This window comes from Gambusia affinis, linkage group LG18, assembly GCF_019740435.1.
Source record: "Gambusia affinis linkage group LG18, SWU_Gaff_1.0, whole genome shotgun sequence".
NCBI classification, from domain to species: domain Eukaryota; kingdom Metazoa; phylum Chordata; class Actinopteri; order Cyprinodontiformes; family Poeciliidae; genus Gambusia; species Gambusia affinis.
Genome location: NC_057885.1, coordinates 20840654 through 20858999, shown reverse-complemented (window position 1 = coordinate 20858999; position 18346 = coordinate 20840654). Strand labels below are relative to the sequence as shown.

Here is an 18346-nt window from a genome sequence, read left to right as displayed (position 1 = left end):
GAAAGTTGCTTAGACGTAAAAGATGTCAGACAGCAAGTGGCTATTTAAAAATAAATATATATTTCTTTTTAATTTTCTTTAAATTTACTAGTGTACATTTCGAAAGACATAAACTAAACTTTCCCTGTTTCAGCTAAACTTACCAAAATTATTAATTCACATTTTGCAAATTTTTATTCCTCCATTTAGGTCTCAACCACTTCCAAAAGCAGCCCAAGCTCTTAAAAAGTTCCCAGCTGAGCCATTTTTTGGCAATAAGTTCATGTTTTTTTGACGTAAGAAAAAGGAGCCTTTCGAAAAGTTCCTTGACAGGCACTCTGCCGTTACCTAGCAACCTCAGCCAAGCCCAGTGCCATTACCTAGCAACCCAATCAGAGCTCCAGAACATTTGGTCAGCCAGTTTTATGTGCTGTACAATGGCTGCTGGAAAAGACAAGTATTTTGTTGTGGACTTACCATCCAGAAACCACCTGCTGCATTCTTGTTGGTTGTGCAGGAGGCTCCACTTCTGCTTGTCAAAGATGTACGGTTGTATAATTGCTCATCTGTTTGCAGCCATTTTCATGTGTGAGTGTGAACGTTGAAATTACTTACATTTAATGTGACAGGTTAAAACAGAACTGATCAGACTAAAATCTAGTTACCTATGAATGATTTTGTGCAAAAAAATTTAATGTTTTGTATAGGCCACAGACCTCTCCTACACAATCTGTTCAAAGAAACATAAAAGCAGATTTTAACTGATCCAGACTCACTTTTATCAGCTTTCTATCAACCTGTATTTTAAAAACATTTCTATTGTTCCATTTGGCTCTTTGGCTTGGAAACCTGTTCTCGCTGTTGCTATGTAGCGCTGTTGTTAGAGGCTGTGAAGGTCAGGTTGTGTGTAGCTCTAACCATCTAACCTGACAGTTTGTGTTTTCTGTGTTTTCTGTGCTTTTGCATGATTTCCTGTAGTTTGCAGATGGAGCCAGTTCAGCTATCATTAACCTCTCGACCTCTAGTTCCAGCCTGCATGTAGGTAACAGACTCATCCTTTAACACATTCATTCATTCATTCATTCATTCATTCATTCATTCATTCATTCATTCGTTGATTGTATGTCTTGCTCTGCTCCCGTTACTCTACAGCCCCTTACAAAAGTATCTACACCCGTTCAGCTGACTCACATATTGTCATGTTGCCATGACAACCTGATGGAATTTGGGTTAATTTATATCTTACAGGAGTCTTAAATATGATGTTATTCTTTTTGTAGCGTCAAAGTAGAGCAGGCTAAATAGACACCGCTGGTTTCTGATGTTTCTCAGTGAAACACTTTTGAAAACCGTCTTCCATTTTCCTTCTGTTTCACAAATATGTGCTAGATTAGATTGTGTTTTTCACATAAATTATGGAGGTTTGTGGTTGTAACAATGGAAAATGCAAAGCTCTTCTTCAAAGGAAGCGTTCACACTGTTTTATCACAACTCTCTATCATGTTTACGATTATTTTAGTAATTAATTATTATGACCATTCATCGGACAAAACAAATGTAACCAGTTTTTTATACAATATTAGAAATACATAATAAGATGCGAACAAAGCAATCAATCAGTCCTTTTTAAGATAAAAACAAAACAACCTTATTATCTATTAAATCCATTTATTTAGTGAATTTGATTCATGTCACTTGAGGTGTTTGAGCTGAAACATATTTACAGAAAAAAGTTTGCATCTTAAATGCTAAAATTATATATATTTTTCACAGTTTTGACTTTATTACAGCTCTGAAAACATTGTTTTTCAGCAAATGGCAGTTTTTGAATCTGTATACTCCAGTTAATGATTGATCAATTAAAACATAGCTGACAATTATTTTAAAAAAATGGTCTAATCACAATTAATCTGATTAATTATAATCAATCTGATTAATTACAATTAATTTGATTAATTATAATCAATCTGATTAATTACAATTAATCTGATTACTCATTATTCTGATTAATAACGATTAATCGGATTGATGAGATTAATCTTAATTGATCGGAGGAGTCACGGTTAATCGGCTTAATAATTAACAATCCGATTAGTCACAATTGATTAATCTCAATCTATCTGATTACTCTTAACAATCTGATTAATCCTGATTAATCGTGTTAATCTTGACCAATCTGATTAATCGTATCATGCCTAATCCTGTGTCATATCTCCAGATCTCCTCTCACTGGCAACAAACAGAGGATTTCTTCATTCTTACTAGTCAGAATTGCGCAGTAAAGTATTTTCTAACTGAGGCTGGTGGACGTCACTGGCCTGATGTGGAAGGAATTCACAGGAGCGTTTTGAGCCCAGGGTTTCAGTGAGCAACGCGCTCCGATCTGTGCGGTTTGAAACCCAATCGCTGATTTGCACGTTGCATTTTCTTATTCTGCATCTCAAAGCCCGGTCGGTTTAAAGACTCGCATCCAGTAGTTCCTCACTCCATGTAATTGGGGGGGTTATTTCTTTCTCTCCAAACAAAGATATTTGTTTTATTAAGGGGACAGATATTGAAACCACTCAAATTAAAGGCTCGGCTTTCTGTCTGCTCGGGGCCAAAGTCAACAGAGCTGCTATAGATCCTCTCTACCGCAACTCCCCGAGCGCCGACAGTTACCACAAGGAATAAATGAGAGGGAGAGACTGACGAAAGGAGAGGCAGGAGCGACTGAAAGAATCAGAAATGATTCTTTGAGTGAAAGGAGGAAAAAAGAGGGAGGATAATGTCGCACGGCACCAGCAAAATAAACCTGGCTCCTTTACGTTTGGGTCAAGACCAGAAAACGGCGCTGATGATTACCACATTACTGCAGCGAGGCGGACTGCACGGCTGCTTTCAGTCGGATTCGGTTTCAGCGTTGGGAAAGTTTAAGGAGATCAGCTGTCGGTGGCATCGCGACCTCACATCTGAGATGGAAAATTGTCAAGTCTCTGCCTGACGCAAGTTGATGACAGGATCTGGTGCTTTGCACATAATGTGGTTTCTGATTAGTTTTTTCTTTGTTTCTCCAGGTGAAAAAATGTGGTCAAACTGCACCTCTCCATTCCCATTAACTCCCATCAAAACTGTTCAGGTCTTGTGCCAGCAGGCAGTCAGATTGGGTTAAAATCCCACTTTGAAAACGTTGTAGTTTTCCTCAGCTTCCATAAATCCAGAGGAACTAACCGACGTGGCTTCATGCCAGGCGACGTTGTGGCATTTTCCTGTTTCTGCAAGAGGAGTTTCTGGGGGGAACACGCATTTATGGCCCTCTAATGACACTGTGACCAGAAACAAGATGTCAAAATAGCTTACTAAATCATTACTGTTTTTCTTGTTCTGCTAATCACGGCTGCAGACTGATGTAAGCTGCTCCCAGCCTCCAAAACTCTGAGCGCTGCACATATTTTCTGCCCAGAATGTTGTTCAGATGTGTCCGTGCAGCTCTGGGTGGTGCACCACTTTTGAAAGTCTGCTGTTAGGCATTTGGCTTATAAAGTCTATGGTTAAATTGTTTGGCTAATCAGAAATACTTTATTTTCTCTACAGGATAAGACATGCATAGGAAAAATATCATAATTTGTTACCAGATCCATATAATCAACAAGCCTGTTTCAAAGCGTGTTAGTTGCAAATTAAATATTGCACTTTACGTTAGTTAAAAAATGGCTGCATACACACGTCTGTTAAAATTCAATTCAAATTCAAAAATACTTTGTTGATCCCAAAGAAAGATTGAATGTTGTTATAATCTTAATCTTATTTTAACTAATTAATTCAGATTCTTCAAAGAGTTATCGTAGCAGTCTGTATTACAGCGACTCTGAAGAAGTCTCTGACTGAAGATACTCTGTTTTCTCAGGACAAAGTTATAAAGTTAGGTTACTTTATAGCGTGGAAGATCATAAGCAGCTTGAAAAACTTCATTTCTGAAGCTCTTAATACGTGTGTATTTTCTATAGAGACAGATTTTGGCTATTAACAAATATCACACTTTAACATTTATAGTCCAAGCTAATTTCCAATGTCTGTCGCGAAAAGCTCGACTTTTGGTTCTATAGAACAATGAAAAGTCGTGCAAAATTTGAAATACAAAACAAAATGAGTTTGCTAAAACTCATTAAGACCCATCAAAATGAAATGACAACTTCTAGTATGTAAACATCTTACTAAGTAACGTCGCACAGAATGCAGAGTAACCATGGAAACTGTGGCTGGGCAGTTAGAACGGGTGGTTACCATGGAAACAGAATGTGGGCTAGAGGAGGGACATTACTAACCAGGACGCCCCACTGATTTCTCAACCTGCACATTATTCAGCCTGGACAAATTTACAATTAAAACTATTAATTACTTGTAACATGTTGTAAACACACGGAGATCCTGATATACAAATGGACTGTAAACAGCTCTTGGATCTACAAAATAGGAGCAAATAAACTGAAATGAGTTTAGTTTATTTATTTCAAACATATCCACCTAAGCAAAGTATTTACTTGATGCTTAGACCTGTTCACACTACAAAAGACACAAAACCTTACCAAATATTTTGGTCTAGTTTCTAGTAGTAGTATCCTACTACGCTTAAAATAAGACAAACTCACTTAAAAGTAACTTTTCAGCAAGATATAAGGGCTTGTTTTTAGTAAATAACTCCTTAATTCTGATAGAAACCTGGCAGATTATTTTGTTTATAATTTGGGAGAAATGTCTTGTAATAAATTAAATAATCTGCCAGTGGGACTAGTACATTTTAAATCAATATCAAGGAATTATTTACTTAAAAAAGCTCCTATATCTTGCTGAAAAGTTACGTTTATTTTGTGCATATAATTTCAAGTGTAATAAGATATTTCCACCAGAAACTAGACAAAAATGGTAAGATTTGTTTTTCTGTACAGGGTCAAATTCCCATTTATTACTAATATTTTATTTAATGAGCTACAGAAGTAAGGATCTGTTGAGAGTAAGTGGCAGTTTCTGTAAGAAATCAGCAGTTCCTTCTTCCAGTCACTGGCAGCTGGTTGAAAATATGGTATTTTCTGTTTTCTAAAAAAAAATGTGCTAGTCGGCAGAATGAGACTAAAGCAGCAAATGGAAATATAGCGTTGGGATTGGACCGGTTCTGTGTAATGTCACTCAGTGATCGCTAAGCCGAAACTTATTTATATGAAAGATGCCACAGATTCTTACTTGAGGAATGGTGCTCTGCCTTCAAACCACAAGGAAGCAAACGACAAAAACAGGCCCTGCTCAGAAATCTTCCCGCTTGATTCACATTCTTCTCTCTAAACTGGATGTTTTTTAGCTATTCTGCCAGAAATTCTTTACTTTGAACAGTATTAAGTATTAAGTCTGCAAAATGAAGAGATTTCAAGAGAAGGAACATCTCTATTGTTAAACTTTTATGATTATGACAGAACTTAAAGCACCAACAAATGTTTGAAGAAACAACTTCTTGACTAAACAAAATGAATTCAAAGAATAAACAGATTTTCAAAAACTTTATGTCTACACTGTTAAAATAAAACACGTCATAAATGTATAAGTTGGAATTTAAAACCCAAATTTAGTGACCCATTGCTGTACCGTGTCATCTGAACTTCACCTCCTCACTTTGGTTTCTGATTGTTTTCCGTTTTGCTGCAGCCCTGCGCAGTTTCTAGATCTTTTCAGGCTCTAATAATCAGATTTAAATTGTATTGTTTTGTAATTGAGTGTTGAGCCGAGCCTTGTGTCTTTCTACACAACAAGCGGCCGCAAATGCAGAGCTGTACCCTGACCGCTGACCCCGCAGTGGATGGGGTTTCCCCATAAAAAGCTTTTATGAAGCGGCTCAGAGCTCTTATGTAAATCCCTGGCACTGCCAGGCTGCTTCGGTTACCCTGACTCTCCCTGCGGGTCGTAATGACTGGCTGCAGACCACACCGACACCCCGGACCGACCGCCGCAGGCCGAGTGTGCGCACGCTCGTTTTCCACAGTGTGTACTTAATCCGCGTCGCAGCCTGGAGCGCCCCGGCGACGGCTTTAATCTGTCTGAACTTCGCCTGGCGGACCGGAGCGAGCACACCCCGAAACGACGGCGCGCGCACTCTCTGGCGCCCCTGTCATCAGCGTTTGGCAGCGGCAGCACACAGAGGGCACATTAACGCGCAGCAGACGCTCCGTATGTGTGCTGAGCCCCACGTGCGGCTCCTTTCCACGCCATGACATGCTGCCGCTTTGGAAAAATTAGGAATTTCATAGTGTTCCCTGCCCTAGTTGTGCTTCCAAGTGATTCTGCGTGTGTTGGAGTCTGTGGGAAATATGAGAAAGGGGATTCCACACAAACCTACCCCTCTATAAGAGCACTTTTGTTGTACGTTAATGCACAGAAAGCGAAGCGAGCTGCATGCGTCACCAGTTTGAGAGTCCCTTGGTGGGTTCAGGGCTGCAGGGTGGAGACTGATTGCATTTAAATATGACGCTTTTTTCCTTCTATCACACAAAATGACAGCTTTTAAGTCTGTGAGAGAATAATGTGAAAGCACTGCAAAAACTCAAAGTCCTATTCCTGGTGTAGTTTCATAGTTTCTTGTCTTAAAAAAGACAAAACTAATTTAGGAGTAACTTTTCAGCAAGATACTGTAGCTTGTTTTAGGTCAATAATTCTTGAATATTGATAAGAACAATTAGTTCCACTGGCAGATTATTTCACTTATAACATGGGAAAATATCTTACTAGAAGTGAAATAATCCAGTGGAACTAGTATTTTGTTTCTAACCAATATTAAGGAATTATTTACTTTAAACAAATTTGGAAAGGTTTTGTGTTTTTTGCAGTTCTGATTTTAAAAGAACACAAAATATCCTGAAATATATTCAGATTTTCAGAATTTTTGCAAGTATTTTGGTCTCGTTTAAAGGGCAAATATCTTAGTTTTGTATTTTTTCAAGTATATTAATTGACAAATTGGGTTTCAGCAAAAAAGAGCTTGTTTCAAGTCATTAACTTCTTAATATTGGTAGAAAATACTAGTTCTAGTTGCAGATTATTTCACTTATAACAAGGCAAAAACATCTTGTTACAAGTGAAATAGTCTGCCAGTGGAACCAGAACTTTGTTTTTATTAATATTAAGAAATTATTGACTTGAAACAACCAACAGTAACTGGTAAGATTTTTCGTTTTTGCAGTATTTGATCATTTGAATGGGTGCACAATGACCTGCAACATGTGCAAATTCCTTAATATTGAAGAAACAGTTCTGACTCCATTGGCAGGTTATTTCACTTTTAAATTGGGGAAAATATCTACAAACTAGAATTTTTAAAATCAATTTTAAAGAATTATTTACTTAAAACAAGCTCCTATTTCTTGTTGAAAAGTTACTTTTAAGTTAGTTTTATCTTATTTCAAGTGTATTGAGATATTTTCACTAGAAAATAAACCAAAAATACTTAAGATTTCCTGTTTTGCAGTGAATCTGCATATATTTCAGGATATTTTACGTCCATTCAAGCTGTCAGAACAAGTATAAACACTGCAAAAACACAAAATCTTCCCAAGTATTTTATCGAATTTCTAATTCAAATACTGTAGTACACTTGAAATTAGACAAAACTAAGTAATTTTCAGCAAGATATAAAAGCTTGTTTTAAGTCAGTAATTCATTCATATTGATTAAAAAGTGCTAGCTAAACGTGAAATCATCTTTTCCTGTATTTTATGTTTTTGTGTCTTTAAAATGTCATTTGAAATGTTTTAAATCTTGTATGTCCCATTGGTAATTTTGAATAGTAAACAAACTGGGATTTGATTGGATTGGAAATGATCTGCCAGTGGAACCAGACATCTTGTTCCACTAACAGATAATTTCACCTATGACTGGATTTTCATCAATATTAAGAAATTATCTACTTAAGGCTCCTGTGTTTTGCAGAAAAGTTAATTGTAAGTTAGTTTTGTCTTTTTTGAACTGTATTAAGACGTTTGCAGTCGAAACTAGGCCAGTTTTCGCAGTGCGACTTTCTGATAGCTCAGCAGTTCTTGTTGCCAGTGTGAGCAGATCATTTTCTAAACTTGATCAGCTCTAAACTTTGTGACATCCCCGCTCGTTTCAACTCATTATTCATCTCTGAGGAATCACATTAAATGAATCAAGACGACAACCATCCGAGCCTCGACATTTCCAATCGAAGATCTGCGTTTCACCCTCTGAACAGAAGGACATTGTAAGACCTCGGCATGACTCATAGCTGTAATAGTAATACTTTAACAACCTTTACTTTCATGCCAGCAGTCATGTTGTAATAGAGGGATCACTTCATTTTTCTCCCCTTAATGGGCCATGTTTTTATTTTAGACTGAAATCCTTAATGTATTACGTGAATGAGGAATCAGGATATCTGCTTACAAAGTGTTTGATTTTACAGCCTCAATGTGTTCAAAATGGGATTATTCCTAATCCCATATGTTTTGTTTTCTCTTTTGCTGTTAATACGGACAATAGATGTTACAGTGGGTAAGTCTGTTTGTTTATAAGACTAAAAATGTTAAATATTCAAGAGGGAACACACTGTAAAACAGCAGTTCAGCATTTGTATTTATTATCTTGTTTATTTCTTGTTGTTTTAAAGCGATTTGCAATCAATGTAATGTGTATGACATGAGAGCCACACTTCAGTTCAGACACTCTTGAACAACGAAAGTCAGAAGCTAACAGTTAAGCTAACAGATGCTCAGAGTCAGACTAAAAGTTATTTATATTGTAGCTAACAAACACAATCTACAAGTATTCAGAAGCCAATGAGTTGTTAGGGTGAAGATAACGGCTACTCTATTAGGCTAACGGCTACTCTATTAGGCTAACGGCTACTCTATTAGGCTAACGGCTACTCTATTAGGCTAACGGCTACTCTATTAGGATAATGGCTACTCTATTAGGCTAACGGCTACTCTATTAGGCTAACGGCTACTCTACTAGGCTAATGGCTACTCAGACTGAAGATAATGGCTGCTGAAGGTGAAGCTAATGGCTGCTTAGTCTGAAGATAACGGCTATCAGACGCAGAGTGATGCTAACTGTTACTCAAAGTGAAGATAATGTTTACTCAGAATATAGCTAACAGTTATGCATTTAGAGAAACTTTAAAAAAATTTCAGAGCATTCTTGTTTTGTTTTTTTTTGCAGCATAAGATTGGTTACTTTATATTTTCTCCATTTCAATAACATCTACATTGTTAGGCTAACTTTAGTTACTGTAGAAGATTAAAATGTTTCAATGATTAGCTGAATTGACAGGTTTAGTTTGTAACTTTTCTCTAGCATTTACTTTTACTGCTAGTAAATATTTTCTGCAGTAATCTAAATATTGTCATATTTAGGCATTTTTAGGTTGTAAATATTGTCATAATTAGATTACTGTGAATATAGAAATCAAAATGTATTTTTCCCCCACATTTTTCACTCGATAATGAAAAATCTTGTAAATGTTTCCACTTGTAACAAGTAATTTTTCTCCATGTTATAAGTGAAATAATCTGCCAGTGTAACCAATACTTTTTAAATGAATGTTAAATAATTTTTGACTTAAAACAAGCTCTTGCTGAAACTGATACATTAAAACATTTGATGTACAAAAAATTCTTGGCCAGATTTTGTGTTTTGCAGGGTATCTCCTATTAGCTTTCTGTCATTGATAACCAGACAGTAGGAAAAATAAAGCATTGAAAAAACCTTAGTAGTTGTATAAGAAAAAGTACAACTACCATTGTCTTCATCCATAAACAGTTGGATTTCTTTCTTTCTTTTTTAAAATAATATGGTTCCTCTGGTGCACAAGTTGGTTTCCACCCACTTCCCATTGCAGTGTTTCCCTTTTCCATTGCATCAAATCTCCATATACCATGACCTTAATGCCATAGAGCCACCAGAGACAGTTTTTACTTCTGTTGACGTGAGTTGGCCAACTCTGTCTTGCTATGTGATCACTGGAAAAATCCTACACAGCTCTAGAAAGAGCAACAACAGGACTTTCAATATGCTTGAAAAGTCAAAGGTTTATGGAGAAGTTCAGCTGTCAGGCAAATTCAGACTTAATGATCATGCTAAGCCCTGTTGGACTAAAGACGTTTTGGTGATTGAAGGGATGTCTATATGTTGAGATTACATCAGTCAGCAACACAGTGAGGAGAAACCGGGGTTGAATTCAGGTCTGGGACTCCAAAATGTGTATTTTGGATTGCAGAACATTCGGGGAAACTAAAACCCCAACTTGTGTAAGAGACCTTGAAAAACTTCACATAAATGTAAGAAAATACAGACTTTCTCCTGCACAACCTCTTTAGTACACCACCTTCCCCTCAATGTGTCGTTTTCTGACTCTGAACATTTGATTTCAGGGAGAGGAGTCCATGGATTGGTGGAGTAAATTCTACGCATCCATCGGAGAGAAAAACAAATGTGGTACTTACTTAGAGAGAGGCTTTGACACCCTGAAGGTGAGTGAGAGTTGATGGCTACACGGAAAGAAAAACCTGAAATAAAACACTAAATCATCTAAATGCTATATTATACTTGACATTGTTCTTACTGCAAGGTTTGAAATGATATAATTGTTGAATTACATGGTTTAAAATGAATGATTATTTCTAAATAAGAAGCAGCACCTGGTTAGTTTGTCTGCTGCTGTAGCTCATCTTCTTTAAGGTTCCTTTGTTCAGGGATGATATTTAGTACCTTTGTTGTAACAAGTCTTTATTTGAGTTGCTTTTGTCATTGTTCCAACAAGGCATTTTCGTCCAGTGCCTTTTGCTGACTTAATAGTTTCTTTCTTTTTGGACCATTTTCTGTAAACTAGACATGGTTGTGCATGAAAATCCCAGTAGATCAAACCATCTTGAAGGACAATACCACCTAATAAAGCACCTGGTGATCGTACTCGGTTGGTTTATTTTGCTCTCTGCCCTGTTGTTGTCTGCTCGTTGGCTACAGACAGTTCCCATGCTCTGTCATTCAACGTCATCGTGATTCATCGAAGTGGATCTTTTCTCGGACCACAGCAGTGGGACAGATTCAAGGAAAAAGGCCTCTCTCTGATGTCACAAAGGTCTGAAACAAACGATCGCAGTGTCTGCCTTTGTCCCAGGAGTGTCTTTTTTCTTGCGTCGCCCACGCTGTGTTCATCCTTCATCCAGATTCTCTTGGTCCAAATGATGACCTTCCCCTCCACCAGGACTTGAGGCATTGGTCGCTCTGCTCGCCTGGTTCCCAAACAAGTGATTTATCAACTCACATTCCCCAATATTTCCCTCAAAAGCAGTCTTGTTTTTTAACCCTTGTTTGTTTGCTCTAGCGTCATTGGAAAGCTTCATTTTTGCACATGAAATGTCTCTGATATGTCCTCAACACTAAGCTATTATTTTTAGACAGATCTTAACATAAGTAGTTAAAAATACTGGAACAAGGCTCAACTAAAAGCTCAACAATGATCCAATTTACCTGGAGTGTACTTCCTAATTCATGAAGCCTAATAGGTGACTTTATTCTACCCGATTAACATTTTTGTGGCGTGTCAAAACTTTCGCTTCCAACACTTCTGGACATTTTGATGGAAATGGGCAAAAAAAGACCAATTCCGTTGATACCTGGCCTCCTTTTCACCCTCTCTCTGCTCCCGCAGCGCCTGTTATTTTGTTCCAGTATGTTCTTATTTATGCCTGGCTGAACTTCCTCTCATGTTCCTCTCATTTGTTCAACCAGCTCTTTACCCACAACTCCTTCTGTCCCTGGAAAATGAGTTGTTATTTCCAACCTTTACCTTCCTTCAGACCAGAGCTGCCACCTCTTTACTCTTTGTCCGCCTGCTTTCTGTGACTTCCTCTGCCCTTTGACTAAATCTGGACCGGTACCATAGTTCAAATGGCAGTCTGATCAGAACCCTACAAAGGAAGACCTGGATATTTCTCACACCAGAAGAAGTAAAAACAACTTGTGGAGGATTGATTACCTGCATCAGAAGTTCAGTGTTGGGCAGTTATAGCTAAAATGTTGGTGGAACTAATGTTTATGATTAGTGCTTAACAATTAGCATAGCTAACACTAAGGCACTAATAATTTGTTATACTAATGCTAAAGCACTGATCAATAGTTCCACTAACCCAAAAGCACTAATTATAAACATTAGTTCCACTAACTCTGAAGTGATAATAATTAGTTCCACTAACTCTAAAGTGGTAATAATTAGTTCCACTAACTCTAAAGCACTAATAATTAGTTCCACTAACTCTAAAGTGGTAATAATTAGTTCCACTAACTCTAAAGCACTAATAATTAGTTCCACTAACTCTAAAGTGGTAATAATTAGTTCCACTAGCTCTAAAGTGATAATAAGTATTTGCACAGTTCATACAAATGTGCTACACCAACACAGTATTTAGTTGGTGCTAATTCTAAAGCACTGATTTCAATCCAAATGATATCTGCCTTCAAAGACTACAACTCTCATGCACCACTTAAATTTTGACGTTATGATTTCATATACATATTCCATAATCCTCTTAAATATTGTATTCATGTTTATATGTTATTCTGTACTGTCCTTGTTTTATTTTGTCTCTGTATGTTTATTGTTTGAAATAATAATTGGGGGGAAAAAGATACAGAACTGCTTATTTTGAAGTGCTCTTCCCCACTTCAAAATGAGAGCATGAATATGAACATCTAACTACTTAATTTTTTAAAGGCCTTATTGGCCTTTATTTGATAGTGAAATAACATGAAAATATGTAATGAGAGAAGGGGGAAGACATGCGACAAAGGTCACCAGGCCGGGAATCGAACCTGCGACAGTGAGGCCCCCATATGTGGGTTGTGCTTAACCCCTGCGCCACCACAGCACACCTAACCATTGATTCTTAACAATCTAAAAATTAAACTTCTACAGAGATGTAACATTTTACTTATTTGAATGTTTAGAAAACAGCCAATAATTTATCCAGAAAAATAATTATTCAAGGAAAGCTAAAAAAGCCAAATGTTTTCAAAGTTAGCAAAAGCGATAAACGGGAAATTACCTCTGCTATTAACAGATTAGCAAATTAGCTGGCATGCTCACCACTGCAGGTTTACATACTCTAATGGATGACATGGATGTTATATTAATTTGGGGCTTTTAAAAACCAAGTTGTCACACCTAGACAAAAGGAAATTGATTGACTTGGATTCACTTTTGATTTTTGGAAAAAGACTTAAAACTTTGCTTGGACTTGTCCCTAAAAGACTTGATGGTTGACTTTGAATTTGGTAAAAAATATTTATGAGCCTCTCCGGTGGTAGTAAATTAAAACTTTTTTTTTTTTACTATTAATAGTTTAATATTGGATAATCATTGCACCTTGTCTAAATGAATTATTAAAAGCTCTGAAATAATTTAGCAGTAATGATGAGTCCCTTTACCACAGCCATGCTTTGTGTATAACTTGAACACTTACCATTGCTCTCAGCAATGACCTAACCTCTTAAAATCGCACCTTTCCCTCTTTGTGGCCTCTTTCCTGACATCTTTTTTGTCTTGTTCTGTTGTAAAGTCAGTTTAACATTCACTAATACTACTTTTAAAAGTCATATCATGAGACTAAGGCAAGAGTAAAACGAGGTAACGTCATCGGTCGAATCTTGAAACCCTGTTTTTAGTGTTTCCTTTTCAGCCTCCCATTTAAAGCCTCCTTTGTGACGAAGATTGAGTTTTTTCTTTGGCAGAATTTGTAGACTCACTTGTACAACTGATGCAACAAACATCCCTAATGAAAACAAATGAACCTTCTTGTAGTTTTGACACAAAGACGCCCCCGCCCAGCTCCGACTAACAGCGCAGACTATATCTTATGCCAGCGCCAACGTAGTTCAGGCGTTTCTGTGTGTGTTCGCCTTTTGGCTTCACTTTGAGTCCTACAAAACTTGAATTAAGCTGCTATGACCTATGAAACAATGTGGGGGTTTTCTTGGAAAACTCATGATCACTGTAGATAGAAGCAGCTAAGAGTTTAGTCAAAAACACTAAAAGACTAAGGCAAGAGTGTGAGTAGTATTAACAGAAAGCAATCACAACTGTTTGGTTTCAGGACAGGTCTGTAAATTAGAACTATGTTTAAAAAAACAATCTGAGAATATCTTATGAAATGGTGAGATGTAAACATTTAAAAATACACGAGTCTTTACAACAATGGCTCGATATCAGTGTGAATTTTGTACATTTTTATATTTCTATTTGGACCTCAACTGCTACTAAAAACAACCCAAGTGCTTAAAAAACACCCAGTGGGTTTTTGGTAATAAGTTAATGGTTTTTTTGGGGGGGTTTTTTTGTTTTTTTTTGGCATTTGGAAAGTGAAACTTTTAGAATGTAACGTCGCAAATTAGTGGACATGGCCCGTCACCTAGCAACCCCTGCCAAGCCCAGCCTGTTACCTAGCAACCTCAGTGAAGCCCAGTCGGTTTTTTTCATTTGGGTTTTTTTTGTATGTTTTTTTCCTGTCTGCAGCATCTGTTTAATTTTTTTTTGTTTTTGTTTCTGAGTTTGCATCATTCAAGTATTTGCTGTGATGTTTTTGTTGTTTATTTTTTGTTTCGTTTGTACTTGTTGGTTACAGTTGGAAAAAGTGATGGGGTGTTGATACTTTTCTTGTAAAACTGTAAATTTTACTTGTATAATTGACACAGCCAGTAAGTTTCTTGTTGATATTTTATAATGTCATTCTTGAAACACACAGACATAAAATTTCCTCATATGTTAGAGCTTATCGAGGGAAGGAAAGAATGCTTTCTTTCTTCTGACTCCATTTTCTTTTACACTTTATTTCCCACTTTTTTAATCTTGTTTTAGATTTCTTCTTTATTTTTGCTGTTAATTTAATCACATCCTTCCCTTTAATTTCAGGTGTATGACCAGGAGTTGGAGAAGGTTGAAGGATTTGAGGGCCTCTCTGATTTCTGCCAAACATTCAAACTGTACAGAGGAAAGACTCAGGATGAAGGAGAAGACCCTTCAGTGGTGGGAGAGTTCAAGGTAGAAGCCAAAATGGACGCCACCTTTCAAGCTCTGATATTTGGTTCCATGTGTTTATTAAGTGAAACCCGTTTTGTGACGCCTCCTCTGTTATCAGGGTATGTTTAAGATCTACCCGGTGCCAGACGACCCGTCAGCTCCTGCTCCGCCCAGGCAGTTCAAGAAGCTGCCTCCCAACGGCATCGAGGACTGTCTGGTCCGGGTCTACGTCATCCAGGCCCAAGGACTGCAGCCCAAAGACGCTAATGGGAAGGTGAGTCTTTGATACACCTACCTGGAAACAGATAATTTCATAATTAGATTTAAAATAAAACATTCCTGTGTTTTTAGTGTGACCCTTACGTCAAGGTCACCGTGGGGAAGAAGAGCATCAGTGACCATGAGAACTACATCCCCTGCACCTTGGACCCGGTGTTTGGAAGGTGAGTGATGTTCCTTTGCTCTGCCGGTTTGGAGAAGAAACAAAAGATTCATTAAGGAAAACATGATCCATCCATCCAGCCATCTATCTACCAACCAATTGTTCATTCATACATCCAACCAACCAAACCAAACCAACCATCCTTTTGTACATCCATCCAACCAATCGTCTGTCCATCCATCCATCCATCCATCCATCCATCCTTCCTTCATCCACCAACCAATCATCCAACACTACATCCTTTTGTTCATCCATACATCCATCCATCAACCAAACCAAACCAACCATCCATCCAACAACCAATTATCCATCCGTTCATCCTTCCACTAATCCTTCCAACCAACCAACCATCGATCCAACTGACTGACTGTGTTTCTGTATTTCAAGTCTGATCCCTGTAGGAATATTTACTGTATATTGTAATTCTATGTTTTGTATTCACACCTTAGACATTGGCTAAAAAATCCCTCATAACAGAAACTTCAGCCTGAAACTTGGATATACAAACCTGCAGGAGCTTTAAAGCCTTGTAAGACTCTAAAATCTAATATCATTAAATACGCCAAACATCAGTGGTACAAATAACTGTGCTATCTTCAAACCAATTAATTTTGTAACAATTAAAAGAAGAAGTGCAATGTTAAAGTAAAGTCCAAAGGTTCCTGTTTGCAGTTTGTTACATGCTATGTTTACGTAACAGGAAATAAGATGAGCTGGTCAGGTCAGGTCAAACTTTCAGCTTTTTTTGTCGACATTCAAAGCAATATGTGGAGTACTCATATTAGTCTTAGCAGACCATCACTATGGTAAAACATGGCAGTGGCAGCATCATGTCATGGTGAGGATTTACTTCAGACATGGAAGCTGCTCTGACTGGATGGAAAGATCCAAATACAGAGCAGTCGTTGAATAAAACCTTCTGGAGGCACTTTACAGTTCTGTACCACATCCTGTTGGTCTCTCCCATTAACCCCCAATAAAACACATGGAAGGAGGACAAAATGGTCATAGGGGTGTGAATATTTTCAGAAGGAAATGTATAACTTTACATCTCACCTACCTCTGAACTCTGTCTCATTTAATGTGTTCACTGGTGGGTGGATTTGCTTTTTCCAGCCCAAAGCATGACTCAGATCGAAGGCAATCTTTTCCATGAACACATCAAACATGCTAACAATGAGCCACTAATGACAGCATTTATTACATCACCTCCAATAAGCTGACAGATTTATCTTGTTCTTGTTAATTAGTCACTATATGCTGATCTCCTCATCTTTTGTTTTGTCTCTGTGTTGTTATTCTGCCAGTAGGGGTCAGTATACACAAACCAATCAGATCTGGAGACAGAGCTGATCACAGGCAAAAAGCACACAGAGTGACAAAGCTATGGGATCATTCTTTTAAAACAAAAACATCCAAAATAATCAATTTCATATCTATATCACGGTCCAGACCTACAGTTTAATAATAGGTGGAATAAAATCTTTCTTTACTGGATATATTCAGGTGTAACCGCAGCATTGGGGCATGGAGGTCCTCACAAAACAACTAAAAGGTGTTAAAAATGTCTATAAAATAAGATTTAGAATAAAAATCTGATTGATAACATTCTGCAGAAGATTATGACTTAAAAATACTTTGCAGTTATCAGAAATAGCATAGTCCAATCCGAGTCATGTTCCAAAATTAATTTTTTTTTAATATACATATCGTGGATTTTTATTTGCGCATTATTCTAATCTAACATGCTAACTCCAGGAAATTTACTAATGGTCATATGGTAAAGAAACAAAGCAAAATATGAATATTTAGTCTTTTTGGCCGGTGTGCATCTTTTTTTTCCCATTTTATGGAGATTTTTCTTCTGTTACTAAATGCTTGGGGATGATGACTGCCATTGGTTTTAGTTGTTAGCATAGCACGCTAATTCTTAAATGTACATGTGACATGTAAATGAAAAAGAGATGCAATGCTTTGCTGTTAATTGTCAACATTACAACAGGGATTCCAAGGCCCAAGCATATCACCTTTTACAAGTCAGTGAAAGTTTTAATTAAAATAAAAAAGGAAAGGAGGGGGAAGTAGGTCTGCTATGCTAGGTTGACTTTGAAAATCTTAACATGTAGATGTGCTGTGGAATTCGGTGTGTTTAGTTCAGTTTAAAATAACAAAACCAAAGGCGACCTACACACAAACTCAGCAGAGCAGGAGTTTTAATCATCTGTGTTCAGATTATCATGTATTTAAAAATAGACATCAAGCCTGAAAACATAAAACCGTCCTGTACATTGAGATAAATGTTTGAGTGTGTTTTGTTGTTGAATTCTTACACACTAGTGGAGCTGTTCTGAGTCAGTTGCTATGGCAATGGGTGTATATAGAGCGACTCACACAGATTATTAGAAAAAAGAAGAAATAAGTGGTTTTTGGTTGTTCTGCATTGAATCAATGACACCTAAATCTCCAGGTTTCATTTAGTGAACAGAGTTGTTCTACCGGCTTTGAAGGGAAAGCAAAAGAATCGTCTTTTTGCCCTCCATTATTGTGCGCATGCACAAACTTTCTGAACGTAAACAACAACATTAGCTTCAGTTTGTGTTTCTGGGTCTCTGAAACAGAAACATTCGGTTCAGTTGAAGCTGTTTTTTCTGCAGGTTGTTCGAGCTCACCTGCTCCCTCCCTCTGGAGAAAGACCTGCGGGTGACGTTGTACGACCATGACATGCTCACCAAAGACGAGAAGATCGGAGAGACGCTGATCGACCTGGAGAACCGCTTCCTGTCCAAATATGGAGCCACGTGCGGCCTGCCGCAGTCCTACTGCATGTGAGTAAACTCACCCACCTCTAACTGGGATTACGTCTTCCAGAACTG

General features: G+C 37.5%; 1 protein-coding gene across 9 annotated transcripts in view; it reads left to right on the top strand.

Annotated features, from left to right (window-relative positions):
* Nucleotides 1-18346, top strand: part of dysf (dysferlin, limb girdle muscular dystrophy 2B (autosomal recessive)) — an 88259-nt gene that overhangs the window by 46766 nt on the left and 23147 nt on the right. For 6 of the 9 annotated variants that reach the window (XM_044097541.1, XM_044097542.1, XM_044097539.1 and 3 more), the window contains 6 exons: nucleotides 958-1017; nucleotides 10389-10487; nucleotides 14924-15052; nucleotides 15150-15305; nucleotides 15383-15474; nucleotides 18128-18298. In XM_044097541.1, coding sequence (XP_043953476.1) covers nucleotides 958-1017; nucleotides 10389-10487; nucleotides 14924-15052; nucleotides 15150-15305; nucleotides 15383-15474; nucleotides 18128-18298 — 707 coding nt within the window. The remainder of the gene's footprint in view (nucleotides 1-957; nucleotides 1018-10388; nucleotides 10488-14923; nucleotides 15053-15149; nucleotides 15306-15382; nucleotides 15475-18127; nucleotides 18299-18346) is intronic. The other 3 variants (XM_044097547.1, XM_044097543.1, XM_044097545.1) reach the window with 1 other exon arrangement.